This window comes from Furipterus horrens, unplaced genomic scaffold (genome assembly GCF_987537825.1).
Source record: "Furipterus horrens unplaced genomic scaffold, mFurHor1.1.pri manual_scaffold_5, whole genome shotgun sequence".
In the NCBI taxonomy this organism is placed as follows: Eukaryota; Metazoa; Chordata; class Mammalia; order Chiroptera; family Furipteridae; genus Furipterus; species Furipterus horrens.
The window spans coordinates 34,256,941-34,271,830 of NW_028327175.1; the positions used below are offsets into that span (position 1 = coordinate 34,256,941).

Consider the following 14,890-nt stretch of genomic DNA (forward strand, 5'->3'; position numbering starts at 1 on the left):
CTTCCATAAGAGGCTCTGCAAAATCAAGGGGACATCACTGATATGGGGACGGGACATCATAATATGTCCCTGGTTGAAAGGTGAGGAAATGAGGAAAATAAGCTGTGTGTACAAAACCTCTGAGCCAAATGGCTTTTTAAGTGGAAATTAAAATGGGGTAGCTACAGGCAAAATGTTGATTCTTATTTTAAGGGAGGTATTGAAACACATGAAGGTGTGTATCCCTTCCTTGTGAGGAAGCCTGCTAGGTTCCAGGAGTAGCAGATTCCCCCTGAGTCTTCACCCCCTGCCCCCTCTTCCACCCCTGTCTCCCTCCTCCTCCCAAAGCCCAGGGCCAGGCTTCTCCCCCAGTCTTCCCCACAATGAAGCGCCTGCACGTTGTGCCCTGGCGTGCACCTGGGGAGCCTGTGTCCTAGAGGTTGTCCTAGACCCTGTGCAGAGGCACCAGGTGCACCAGCATCAGGACAGGCAGGAAAGTGGCAGCACCATGACCCACCTCAGCTGTGTCACCTGAACTAGAAAGACTGGACTTACCTGTAGCCACATGCTGGACCCAAAATCCTTCTGAAAACAGAAACAGAATTTATCTGGTACTGGCTGTGCTCATCAAGAAACAGCTGTAGTAAATTGAGAATAATGACTGGAAATTGCAGCTGCTCCAGCGCTGGCATGGGTGTGTTATTCTCACAGAGACGCCATCATCACCACCTCGGTCAACTCACTGACAAGCTTCTCCTCTGGCTTTGTGGTCTTCTCCTTCCTGGGGTACATGGCCCAGAAGCACAGTGTGCCCATTGGGGATGTGGCCAAGGATGGTGAGTCCCCCAAGGGCAGGCTGGGGCCCCCATACCTCCACCTGCTCTAGGTCTGTTCTCAAAATTTGTTTTCCTGCAGAATGAGGGGGTGACGCACAGCCCTTGGTACCATAAAAGTTGCTGACCTAAACGATTGCCAGGCAGGGAAAGCTGGGAGGCTGGGCACAGATGTGGGTGCTGAGGGGAGACTCTGATTGCTGCAGCCCCCTGGGCACTCAGGGGTCTGCTTGGTTCTAGTTGTTGATGGAAACTGTGGCATAGGCAGCCTTGATCCTTTGAGATGGCTGCACCCCTCCCCTGCCTTCAAGACTGTTCTGCAGGTGAGAGGGGAATGGTCTCTCCCTGGAGACTGTCCTCTGGCTCAGGAGCACCTGGCCCCAAATTTGAAGGCTTGCCCCCTTCTCCTGATGGCTTGGAAGTCCCCTCTTCTGCTGGGGCTGCTCCTTAGACTCAGAAAAACCCTGTGAGTGCCAATGACTGATCTCCCTGGGTCTTTTTACTCTTGAGTCGGCGATCTTTCAGGGAGGAGGAAGCAGAGAACCCACCCCACCTGTGCCCTGAGCTCCTAGCCAGGCATCCTCATCATCCCATCCAGTTCCCAGAGAGTTGAGCGTTAAGCCCCCAACTTTGAAAGTAGGACACAGAGACTCCAGACCCAAAAGAACCCCTCTGAAATTGCAGAGAAAGCAGGGGGCTGGGGTGAAACCTCCACGTTTTTAAGTCTATATTCTTTCCTCTAGGAAAAAAATTAATAAAGGCGGGGAATGGGAGCATAACGCAAATAAGGACAGAGCAGTGAAATTTACTCACTTGCATTTATGCATTTTCACCGTTCTTTTTGCCCTTTATTATGATAAATAGCAATAACTTGCAAAAACCTCTATTAACCCCTGAAAGTAAAGCTGAATGTCTTCTATGCATTTGCATGACAAGCAAAGTAAATGTCATTTAGGGCTCTAATTCTCAAGAAAACAGGGTGAAATGTTAACTCAGGTACAGAAACACAAGGTGAAGGTTTTGACATTAGTTCAGCCGAGCTGATGGATACCTTTCTGGGTTCCTGGCCTTATGGCATTTAGACTTTAGAACATCTCACATAGCCACCCCCTGGCCCTGCATTGGAACAAGTGTCCCTAACTTGGGCCTTCAGGAATCAGAGAGCCCAGCCCGACCCCAGGGCCCATAGAGCCTCTGGGAGGTTGGCCCATCTCCGACTTTTGTTCCATTCTCTAGAAGGACCATAAATGCCCTGTTCCTGGCTGGTGCCAACACAGGCCTACTGAGGACTGGAAGAATCAGAAAAGCTATAAGGTACCTCTGTAAGCAGAGGCTCAGTGGACAGTGCTAGTCAGCTGACCGTGGTGTGTATATATTTGTATTTGACCATGAAATGGTCAGTTACCTATTTCCTGTGGGAATATTTTTTGCTTTGGATCATCTGAGGCCAAACTGCATCTCACCTTAGGTGGGTCTTTCTGATCCCATCCCCCTCTTTGTCCAAGCCCACAGTGTGCATCCACCTCTATCTACCCAGGTTCCACCTGCTGGGGATGAGGAGCAGGTGTGGTTGCCCATGGCACCTGTCCTGACCCAGCGACATCAGTCCCAAAATGTTGTAAAAGGGGCTGATCCAAGGAGTGCTGGTGTGTGCACAGGAGCACACCCCTTCCTAGCAACACACTGCATAGCATTTGTGAGTGTGGTCTCTGGATTCAGTCTGTGGTTTTAAAGATCACACTTAGGATACTTCACAGCACAGAAAATATTTACAATGTATTGCTCATGAACCATAGTGAGTGCAAGTGTGTGAGCATGTGCGTGTCTGTGAGCATATGTGTGTATGTGTCTGCAACCTGCCCAGGAAGAACAAACCCAGGGATCACCGCATGCTCAGAGACACAGACAGGACCCCAAAGCTCCTCCCTTTCCTCCCCAAGAGTCCCCACAGCTGGGGACAAGAGGGATTTGGAGAATAGCAGGGCCCCTGGGGGTATGACAAGTGAATCAGTCTCCCATTGGTTCTGGGTTTCCATTCTCTAGAGTCCAGGGCCAGGTGTCTGCCAAATTCACAGGAGGAAGGACAAGAGAGGCGGCGATGGGAAAGATTTTGTGCTACTAAATCTGAAGGCACTTGAAAAGGGCTGAGTTGGCCTCTCAGGGGCAGGGAAGGAGGTATAAACATGGAGTGACATGTGAAGTGACACTCAGTGTCAACCAGAGGTTTTTCTTTCAGGGCCAGGGCTGATTTTTATCATCTACCCCGAGGCACTCGCCACGCTCCCACTGTCCTCGGCCTGGGCGGTGGTTTTCTTCATCATGCTGCTCACCCTGGGGATCGACAGCGCTGTGAGTGACATCAGAATTTCCTGTGCCCGGTACCCCACCACCTATGACAGCCAGGCTCATCTGCAGCCTCAGATGCTCCCTGGGGGTCCCCTAAACTTTCTGTGCTCACACAGAACTCCATATGGGTGGCAGGGAGGGGGTTCCATGATTATGTGAGCCCCGTCCTGGGGTAGGGTGTTTGGACCAACTCACCCTTTCTTTTTGCATTCGGGGGCACCAGCCATGCCCTCTGCCTGAGCCACCATGGACCCTAAATACACACAAAGCAAGAGGGCTGCACAGGAAAATAAGGTGACATGACCACACACTCAAGGCAGGTTCCTCGTGACTCATCACTTTCCCTGACCCCTTAGCCCCCAGGAGGGGTGGCTGCATTTGCAGGATAGGACAACAGCCGTCTCCAGCTGTGGCCGAGACCTGCCCACTGAACGTCTTATATGTGGCTCTTCCTGTGTATGGGGTGGGAGGGTGGGGTGTGCTAGGGAGTAGACATTAGGCCCTTGTTCAGCCCTGGGTCTCCTGGACTTCCTCAGTCTTCTTCCTACTGCCTGCTCATGACCAACAGCTGAGACCTCACGGTCCTCATGACTGGCCTTGTTCATCTGAGTTTCCTGCAAAGTGCAAGTCCCTCCCTATGAGAACGCTGGTCACACTCCATAGCCCTCCATCTCCTCTCCCACCAGCCCAGTCACTGGGCCCTCGGGGTGGACCACACCCTTGGACAACATGTCTGGTGAGGATGCAGTCATGATAGCATTTCCTGGGGGAGGTGGTCTCGACCGAGTAGGGCAAAGAGGGTCCCCAAGCAGTCAGGGCCATGTGAGCAACACTGAATCATGACACTCAGAGTCAGGGAGGCTTTTTATGTTAGCCATGTAGCAATGCTCTCCCCCCACCAGAACTTCACAGTGGCTGAGAAAGTCACCACCAGTAGACGGAGTGTCCACCCCCAGTCCTCTCTCTCCAGTGGTCATATCATGAGAGAACCCATCATGTCTTTAGGGCATTCTGCACCCTGGACACCATGCAGTTCCCACTCCATGTCTGTTTACTGGGTGAACATCCACTGAATCACATGTAAATTGCACCAGGGCATGGTGCCAAGTGCCCCCACCCCACCCCCACCCCCAGCGCATCCCCTGCTCTGTGTTGGCTGCAGATGGGCGGGATGGAGTCAGTGATCACCGGGCTCATTGATGAGTTCCAGCTTCTGCACAGGCACCGGGAGCTCTTCACTCTCTTCATCGTCCTGGCCACCTTCCTCCTCTCCCTCTTCTGCGTCACCAATGTACGTACAGACTCAGCTTCACCTGATGATGTCTCATTAGCACTTGGCCCTGGGCAGCAAGGCCGGTGCTATTGGGCCAGACAGCCACAGCTTTTCTAAGAGCTTCATCCCCACAAAAACAACCCTCGACTTTAACTCAGGTAGCTGTGATGACACTCAGGGTAGCCGTGATCATATGCATGGTAGCTGTGGTCACATAGAGTAACCATGGTTGCATGGAGTAGACATTGTCACACTCAGGGTACCCATGATCACACAGAGTAGCTATCTATGGTCACACGGTGTAGCTAGGGCACAAGTGGAACTTGGTCTAGAGTTACTTCAGCACCTGGACAGCTCTCTGGGAGGGGCCCTTGGTTCAGCCACCTACCTGTCGGATTTGTGGGGCTAGAGGGAGCCATTCCATGGGGTGCAGGTTGCCCAGGTCACCTCCTTTTCCCACAGAGAATCTGCCAGGATGGCATTGGTTGCTTTCATTTCTAATGACACCCTGAGAAAAGAGAAAAGAGGTCATCTTAATTTTTTTATAAAAATATGTCCTTTCGAAGTTGCATGTGGACTGAATTTCAGTTGACTCAAATCAGACAGAATCTGTCTGCAAACCAAACCCACAGGCCAAGTTTATGTTTTAGGAAAAGCACATGTATGGGTAAGGCTTTCATGAGCCAGGCATGCCACACAGGGCCACATGGAGTTTAGCAGGCACTCCCCTCTCTTCCAGGGTGGTATCTACGTCTTCACACTGCTGGACCACTTCGCAGCTGGCACATCCATCCTCTTTGGGGTGCTCATTGAGGCCATCGGGGTAGCCTGGTTCTACGGTAAGGACAAAGCCTTTCCTGGGGTCTGGTGTGCTTCGGCCAGCAGGAGACCTAGCCACTGTGCTATCTCTGTGACAGGCAGGGCTGGTGGCCTCTTGCTTTGTTGCTATGCTGCTTCCTTCCTGGTTAAAGCTGGCTTGAAAAGGGATGAATATTAGCTCTAGGAAGCTAAACTCTGGTGACCACAGCATCACAGAGATGAGATGCTTGGCAACTGTCATTCCATTGGGTCAATGAAGACAGCCTGGGTGGCACCCCAAAATTCTTACTATAGTCAGAGGCATTCAGTGTGTCCACTTAATTATGCTGTGAAGACATCCTAATTGGTTCTTAAGAACAAATGGTTTCCTTGGACGTTGGGACACTAATGCTGGTGGAGGTGAGGTCTGTGTCTAGCTAACAAGGAGGTGACTAGCTCCCAAGACACCAGGGAAACAAGCCAAGCCTGTTCCTCATCAGAGAACATGATTAACAAATGCTCTCCATCGATCATGTTTCAACGTGCCCCTGCTCCTGCATCAGGCTCCTGCAGTGCAGAACTCCTTACCCCCCAAGGACATCACTGCTCACCTGACTCCAGGCCTGTCCAGGTCCAGATGCTTCTTCGTAAGTTAGAACTATGAGCCCCGTGAGGCTGGGGGTCTGTTGATCAACAGACAACCCCCAGATGAGGCGTGACCCCAGCCTGCAGCCTTGGCCTTTCACTTCTCCTGCCATGGTGACCAAGCATCATTTCACAGCATCAGAAAAACCTGTAGGAGGCTTTGCCCTTTCCCTGAGTGCTGGCCTGGGCAGGCCACCCGCCTCTCTTCTCTCAGTGTTCTCTTCCATAAAATGGGTCATGGTGCCAACTCAGCTCACCTGACCAGCTGTCTGTGAGGGAAACAGGCACATTGCTCCAAACACATATGTGCTGAAGCTAAAGGCCTGGTGTTGCACAAATCCCAACTTCATGTGACCCCTTGTGTCACAGAGGGGGTCATAAAGTCATGGAAACTACAACTTATTAACATGCCCTGGCTTTGGGAGGCTCGACTGACAGAGAGTTTGCATCTTGAGAACATTTTTTCCAATTATATTTGTTCTACAGAAAAAGGAAATATTGAACTTCGTACTTTTATTGGCACCTTGAATCAATACCTTGTCATTTCTCCTGCACCCCCAAAATAACACCTCACAGGGTGAGAGAAACTTCAAGCTTTGCCCACATTCATGAACCCGGTGCAGGTGGAGGCTGGAGAGAAGCTAGTGATACAGTGGTTGCATGCTCCCCAAGCATGGTCCCCAAACCCTCAGAGGGCAGAGATCTCCGTTATTTCTCCAAAAATCAATTCACATCCCTCTAATCTAAATAGAATAAAACAAAGTCTGCATTTCCAATAAGACTGTATCAGAACACACCAACCTTTTAGCACATGGAGGAGCCCTGTGGATCTTAGAGCTGATGGCCCAGCGCCAGGCAGGGTCACTCTGGACCTGCTCCTGGGGTCGAGTCCAGAGGGGCTGTGGAGTCCCAAGTGGACACCCCCCTTTGCTGGCCTTTGAGTTTGCTCTTCTCCATTCTTCTTTGCCCTGGGTCCATTTTCATGTCCAGGATTCTGATGATGGGACTAGAGTATGAGAGGGAATTCTGAATGGAGGTCCTTTCTCATATGTCCCCACAATGTGACTTACCTAACAAGCTCAGCAAACCAGCTGCAGCAGTATGACCAGAGCCCAGGCTAAATTCGGGGCAGGGAACATCACTCTTAAGATCTCCTGGAGAAAATACTGGTCATCTACAAATAGCTTTCCTTTAAAAATGATGATTATATACATACTACGGAATACTATGCATCCATTAGAAAAAGAAAAGCCTGACACACTCTACAACATGGATGGACCTGGAGGACATTATGCTGCATGAGATAAACCAGTTCCAAAAGGAAAAATCCTTTGTGAGCTCACTCACAGGAGGCTCCTAGAGTTGTCAAGGTCATAGAGACAGAAAATAGAAGGGTGTTTCCCAGGGCTGGGGGAGAGGGAGAGGGGGTTATTCTGTGATAAATTCATAGTCTCAGTTTGGGAAGATGGAAAAATTCTAGAGATCAATGGAGGTTATGGCTGCACAATAGTGTGACTATACTTAATGCCACAGTACTGTACACCTAAAAATTGTTAAGAAGGTAAATTTTATGTTATATATATTTTGCCACAAATTTTTAAAAAGATTTTATTTATTCTTTAGAGTGAGAGAGAAAGAGGGAGAGAAATATCAATATGTGGTTGCCTTTTGCACACCCCCAACTGGGGACCTGGCCCACAACCCAGGCATGTGGTCTGACTGGGAATCAAACCAATAACCCTTTGGTTTGCAGGTTGGCGCTCAACCCACTGAGCTATACCAGCCAGCGCTGCCACAAATTTTTAAGTGAAAAAACAAATAATGACTGCAGAAGGCAGGCAGGGACAGCTGTGGGACATGGGGAGGAGGACCTGAGGTGAGCGGAGGGTGGAGAGCAATCGGGAAGAGTGGCTGGTATCCCACAGGTCTTCCTGAGTGACCATTAGGATTGAGGAGCAAACATCAGCCAGTGCCACCATGGGGAACATGTGTAGGGATCCCCTGGTCAGTAAAACCACTGGGCAGTCTGGAGTGGGGCTGGTCCCTACAGGAGGCAGTCTGAGCTTGAGGTCCGCTGGAGCAGGCCTAGGGGTCAGCAAGGACCAAGGCGCTTGCCTGGAACTTGGGAAAAGTGCTATCCTGACCTCCCTGCTTGGCTCTCCCAGGCGTGTGGCAGTTTAGCGATGACATCAAGCAGATGACTGGGCAGCGGCCCAGCCTCTACTGGCGGCTCTGTTGGAAGTTTGTCAGCCCCTGCTTCCTCCTGGTAAGGGGCCAAAGGCCATGCATGTCCCTGCTCCGCCCCAGCTCTCACGCCTACCCCAGGTCAGTGGTGGTGGCTCAGGCAGGTTTTCACTTGGGCAAGGGAATGTGCTTGAGGCTGGGGGAGGGGGTTCCATGTGGCCTGGAGACCCGGGTCTCTGAGGTGGAGACAGTTGGCAGTCAGGCAGGACTCGAGGAGGGCAAGCTGGTCCCTGAAATTCTCTCTGATTTCCAAAGGTGTGCCCACCCCCCACTAGACCCACTGAAACCTCACATGGGATTCAAGGTTATCGTCCCCCAATGAAGGCCCTTGTGTGTCCTGCATTCGGCCGCCCCTCTGCATTGGAGGGGAGGCCAAAATGAGTGAGGACTTCCTGCCTTAAGGACCAAAATAGAATGTAGACTTTATAGGGCAACAAGCACTCAGTTCAGACAGCAGAGTGATATGGATTCTGTTACAGTTCTGCCCTCGGGGGCCGTCCCCAGGCACAGGAACCACTCACATGTCAGGGTAAAAATGCATGTGCCTGTTGTATCAAAACACAGCCACGCCATCCATCTACAGGCTGCCCGTGGCTCCTCCCACACTGCAGCAGTGGGACTGAGTCGCTGTGACTCAGGCCCAAGGGCTCTCGACACCTAAACTATCCTGGCCGAACTGATGTCTTCAGCTGACCGTTCAAGGCCAAGTCCAGGTCTGAGTGGAGAGCCCAGGAGCTGTGCACAGAGACTAGCACCCTCCGAGCTCTGACTCTCTTCTCATCCCAGCCAGCCCAGCGACCTCCTGGGGCAGACCTGGGATGGACAGGCAGCTCAGGCAGACCCTGTCCCAGGCCGGCCCAAAGGCTAGTGAGCGAAAAAGAGAGAGAGGGATCAGAAGTGCGGTGATAGAAACAGTGCTTCCTGCAGAGCCACTCCCGAACATTCAGAAGCTGCTCGTGCCGCCCCCCACCCCCAACCGGCAGCCTGGGTCCCGTCCATCTCCAGTATGTCCATCTCCCCTCAGCGCAGAGGGTGAAGGCTGTGGGTGTGTGAACTCTAGACAGGAGAGGTGTTCCTGTGCTCCCCTACTTGCTCGGGCCCCCCAGAGAGGACAAGGTGTGAGGTTGTCAAAGGACATCTGAGGGAATTCCCGCTAGTCAACCTTAGAACTGAGAGGACACTCACCTGAGGAACGCCATCCTGTGACAGCAGCTCGGGATTCACAAAGCAGCTGCAGAAGCAGGCCCACCACTAGGGTTCCCTGGTCTGCAGGGCTGGGCCCCTAGACCCGTGGTGGCTGGGAGACCCTTGCCCTGACACACTGGCTCCATTGCACCTCTGCGTGCCCAGTCCGCCAGCCGAATGCCGTCATATGATCTGTGCCCTTGGTTTCAGTTCGTGGTCGTGGTCAGCATCGTGACCTTCAGGCCCCCACACTATGGAGACTACGTTTTTCCCGAGTGGGCCAACGCGCTAGGGTGGACCATCGCAGCGTCCTCCATGTCCATGGTGCCCATCTACGCAGCCTACAAGTTCTACAGCTTGCCCGGGTCCCTGCGGGAGGTGCGTATGTGGACAGGACCCCTTACCCATCTCAGTCACCTGATCATGCACCCACCAATGACATCAAGTGGCCTTTCACTTCCTGCTGGTGAAACTCTGCACATAAACCACATAAAATCTCAGTACCCAAGTCAGATGAGGCTGTGGGAAGGTCCCCTGGGGCTGTGACACTGGAGAGGAAAACTGGTCTCAGAGTCAGAGATGGCAGCTGCTGAGAGATGGGCCCTGGAGGGCCAGCAAGGAGCACAGCTGCTCTTTGTCTAGGCCCCAGGGCATGGGCCATTTGGGCAGCAGGTGGAAGGAAAGTCAGCTGAATGGGCCAGCTGAGTTGGAGCAGGTGACTCCCCTCCCATGTAGCATGTGCGCTTCAGGGGCCCTGGGGCCCGACTTGGGCCAGTGAGAGTGAGTGCTGTTTACCTTCACTAGGAGCCCACCATGAGCTAATGTGGAGACAAAACTTCTCCAGCCTCTCCCTTTTCAGCTTGTGCTGCACTCTGCTCCAGAGTCTAAGGGGACCCAGATGTCAGCTTCTGCAGCTGACCACCTGCTGACTGGGGAGCCTAGTCACCTCGCTGAGCTTGTGCCGGCACCCACGGTCTCTCCATCTCTCCTAGAAAGTGGCCTATGCCATCACCCCCGAGAAGGAGCACCAGCTGGTGGACAGCGGGCAGGTGCGCCAGTTCACGGTGAGTGAGTGCCGCTCCCCCCACCATCCCCTCAGCTGATGCAGATGGATCTGGAGAGCAAGGCTTACCCTTGAACCACAGCTTTCAGAAAGCTGGGAGGCTCATTTATTCATTCAGCAAATGCTCCGTGACACCACCTTCTGTGCACCCTGGACCTGAGGAGGGGCAGGCAGCAGATGAAGTATTTCAGAGGCAGATGGGCATGTGGAGAAAGAGAGAGCAGAGAGGGGCAGAGCGTGACTTGGGGCCCACCAAGGAGGTATCATCTGAGCAGATATCTGTGTGAAGAGAAGGGCCTGCATTCCAGGTGGAGATACATCACAGAGAAAGGCCTTGAGGAGTGGACAAGGCAATTGTAGGGTCAGAGAAGGACCTGCATACAGTCACTGGGGGATGAGTGAGGGAGAAAAACCTAGAGCAACCCAGGCCACCTGCTGGTCATCTGCAGGAGGTAAGAGGCTCCAGATCTAATGACATTTGACAAGGTCACTCTGGCTGCTATATTGGGGTGGGGATACAGGAAGACTTGGGGAGATAAGGGGAGGCTCCAGGTTGGAGAGAGTAGGGGTCAGACCAGGTGTGTGTCAGGATTTATTCCTTCTCCCCTTACAACTGGAAGTCATCTGAGCATGTGTGAGCTTTTACATGTATTTACCACATGCTGTGGAGCAACTGCAGAAATGGTCCTAACATTGTTGAGAGATAGAGTAAACGTGTGACACATTTCAACTCCCACATCCTAGGAGGGGGCCCCTGAAGCACAGAGAGGCTAAGGAACACCCTACCGTCACATTGCTAATTGGTGGGAGGTGACCTGGCAGGCACTCCCTCTTCTACTACCTTGTGAGACAGCCCCAGACCGGGTGAGGGCCAAGGCAGGGTGCTAATGTCAGCTGTGAATGCTGGATGGCCAATCCTTCCAGGACTTAAATGCCACATTGACTCAAAAACCATCTAACGGGCATGATTTCAGACAGGCATGGACAAGGGAGGTGTACTGAGACAGAGAACTTTCCCTTTCACAGTTTGAAGGGGAGATGACTTGGTGCGGGGTGCTATTCTTGCTTTGCTTACTATCTCATTACTTTCCACTTCTGTCTTTCTTCTTTCTTTCTTCTTTCTTTGGGCTATCCTGTTATACTTTTTTCCACATCTTAATTTGGATCTTAGATCACTAATTTTCAATCTTTCAATTTTCTGATATAAGCCTTCAGGCTATGAATTTCCCTCAAAATACCCCATTTGCTACATTCCACAACTTTTAACAGTATTTTTCTTATTATTTAGTTCTAAGTAATATTAGTTGTAATTTCAAGTCTCCTTTTAAATTTCTAAATAATTGGGGATATTTTATGTATCTTTTGTTATTAATTTCTAAATTAATTGCATTTTTCTCAGACACCTATGCTACCTATTCTTTGAAGTGTGTTGAGACCTCTTTATTTTATTTATAAACATTATATTTAATTTTTGATTTTTGTGTACCTCTAATTATTGATACAAAATTCTCCTTTTGTTCATTAGATTAGCCTTTTATATCCTGTTCTTCAAGTTTTCTGCAACTTTGCTAATATAACTCTGCTTCACCTTGAGTAATAAAGAGATATTTGTGTAACATCCCACCTTGATAGCATATTTGTCCAATTTTCCCCAGCAGTTGTACCAGTTTTTGCTTTACACATTCTGAACTGTTTTCTGGGGTAGATACATGTTTAGAATTATCACATCTTCCTGGCAACCTGAGCCATCTTTTCTCCCTTGTGATACTTTTGCTCTTAAAGTACTTTTGTCTGAAACAAATAAAGCTGCACTAGGTTTCTTTTGAGTTTGCCTGAAATATCTTCTGCAAACTTTTAACTTTCAGCTTTGCAATGATCTTAGGATGTAGGTATTTTTTTCAAAGCTTGCATACACCTGGAATATTTTACTCTGACAATCAGGCAGATTAATCCATTTACACTTGTAAGTGGATTACATTTACAAGTATTGATATGTTTGGTCTTGATTTTACTATCTTTTTTACTCTATTTGTACCATTTTTAATGTTTATTTTCTCCTTTATTACCTTTTTATGGATTAGTTTTAGGGGGATTTTTTTTCTTATTCTACTTTTTTCTTTCTTTTTATGTTTAGAACTTTATTCCTTTAGGAGTAGTACTTGAAACTATACCACTCATATTTCAGCTCAGGTATAAAGTTAAACAATATCTCAATCCCCATTCTGAATATTACAAGGATTTAAATCTTCCTTCTGCTGCTTAATATGCTGTTAGTGCCCAATAGCTCATTTCTGTCTCTTTAACTCACAAATTAGACATAATTATTATTATTGTTGTTATCATATTGTTATTTTGTACATAAATATTCCTTTGTATTAATGTACATGTCTAATATTTATTTGTTCATTATACTTTTTGGCATATACATCTTTCTTTTGAGGACCATTTACTTGATTTTCAAAAACACATCCTTCAGACGTTCCCTTAAAAAGGTCTCCTGATAAACTTCCACACTTTTGCAAGTCTGTCAATGTTTTCTTTGTCTTCCGTTGCCATGGTTAGGGAGCCACAGCCATGTCACCTGCCCTGCATCTGTGGCTCCCTGACTGTATCCCACTTAACTGACATTTATGCTTCACTTCATCCCTGGAAGTTGCACTGTGTCCACCTGTTTCTTGTGAAAGTGCATCATTGTAAGTTGCAAATGTCACTTCTAAAACATGTCTTACATAGCTGCCCTGTAATCTGACAGTTGCAACCTCTCTGGTCCGTGAGGTCTGAAGTTCCTGGTCGTTCTCACCTCACTCAGGGTCGGCTGCAGCCGTGCTCTTGATCTCCTTAGTCACAAACCCATGGCTTGATTGTAATCTGTGGGAGTTCTGAGATGCCCCTAAGCACATCTTCCTCCAGAGAAGGTCACCTTCTTCTGCTGTCCATGGCCAGGACGGAGGGTTGGGCTTGGAGCTGGGGTCCCAGGCATGGCCTCCCTTGCCGACCAGCTCCCTTCACAGAGCACCTGGGCTCTGCCAGTGCCGGCATCACCTGTCAGTTGCTGCAGGCTCTCTGGAGTCCCCACCTCATATGGGAGATGGAAGAGTCCTTCAGAGGGACTCTGGCAGATTGGGCTAGGTCAAAAGAAGCCCTGCATGGTCTTGTTATGGAAATGTTTAGAAAGCATGGTTCTTGCCATTTAGTGTGATAGAATGACTTGTGCTCAAGAATAGGCTGAACTCCCAGCTGTGTAATAGGCAATGACATTTATAGAAAGACTAAATAGTTATCCTGTCAATCATCTGTCCTGAGTAGTCATGAGGCCTGCTCCCGCACCTGTTGTGGTCATGTAAGGACATGGAACTTTGGGGTGCAGCCTTTCACTGGGATGGATGAGGGACCCCTGGATAGTGCCCTAGGGATCCCAGGAGGGTCACAGGTGACCCGCATACTGGTGGGGGTGACATCTGAGACCAGCCCCAGATTTCCTGGAGTGCAGTTCTTGTCTGGCTAAGAACTGAGAGCGTGGTGTTGAGGGCCACCATGGCCACTGGGTCCATGTGATATGCTGGCCTGTTGCTGCAGCTGTGCTCCCCAACTTCTCTTCGTCAAGTGATGACTTATTTAGAGGTGGTTAAATAAGCATCAGGTCTAGGTTACCCCAAACACAACACTGGCCCAGCCCCCATGAGCTTCCCAGGCTGTATCCTCGTCATTCTCTCTGCTGAGGCCTCTCACAGCTACCAGCCAGGCATTGCCTTCTCAATTCACTTCTAACTAAACCCTGTTTCCTTCACAGCTGCGTCACTGGCTCATGGTGTAGAGGGGAGCGGAGAAGGAAGGTATTGGGCAGCTGTCCCACTGCAGGAGAGACGCAAACCAAGAGGGAAAGCCTGAGCTTGGACAGAAAGGAGTGCTGCTCTGCTATTTAAGTTCTGCTTCACTGGAAACACACAGGAGCTTCATCTTCTGACTGTTTACAACCTCATGCCACGGGGAGAGGACCTGCTGTCCGTCCTGTCTCACTGTGTAACTTAGATCTGTGCCCGTTCCCGCAGGTAGAAAACATCGCGTTCTATTCATGTCACGCGGCTCCCCCACCCGCAGCCGCCGTGAAGAGCACAGGTCTCACTCCATCTGTGTGCCGAAAAGAAATATAGTAATTATGGGTGCACTCTGCGAGAGCCCCAGCACTCACAACAGCTTCCCAAGTCATTTGTTTTGTTCATAGTTAAAAAGCCAAACATCATATTTTGCCTAATTGTGCAGAAAGTGAAATGGAAGAAACCATGCAAAAGGTGATCCAGTGGGGGGCCCCGTGTCTTCATGTTACACATGTAGTCTGTTCACAGCCACTGAGCGGGAGGGTCCTGTGTGTGATGGGAATGCTATTTATTTCCTTGGGACCTCGTGTCTTCACGTTACACATGTAGTCTGTTCAGAGCCACTAAGGGTGGGAAGGTCCTGTATATGATGAAAATTTAATTATTTCCTTGTTGCTGAGAAAAACAACCTCTGTGTAATTTGTATGGC

General features: G+C 49.9%; 1 protein-coding gene across 1 annotated transcript in view; it reads left to right on the forward strand.

Moving 5' to 3' along the window:
* Positions 1–14,454, forward strand: part of SLC6A3 (solute carrier family 6 member 3) — a 30,909-nt gene extending 16,455 nt beyond the window's left edge. Inside the window, exons 7-14 of the mRNA XM_090278925.1 lie at positions 691–815; positions 3,049–3,161; positions 4,321–4,449; positions 5,171–5,270; positions 8,040–8,140; positions 9,514–9,681; positions 10,296–10,367; positions 14,157–14,454. Of these exons, the coding sequence (XP_090135051.1) occupies positions 691–815; positions 3,049–3,161; positions 4,321–4,449; positions 5,171–5,270; positions 8,040–8,140; positions 9,514–9,681; positions 10,296–10,367; positions 14,157–14,180 (832 nt within the window). The 3' untranslated portion in view covers positions 14,181–14,454. The remainder of the gene's footprint in view (positions 1–690; positions 816–3,048; positions 3,162–4,320; positions 4,450–5,170; positions 5,271–8,039; positions 8,141–9,513; positions 9,682–10,295; positions 10,368–14,156) is intronic.
* Positions 14,455–14,890: the final 436 nt, after the last annotated feature.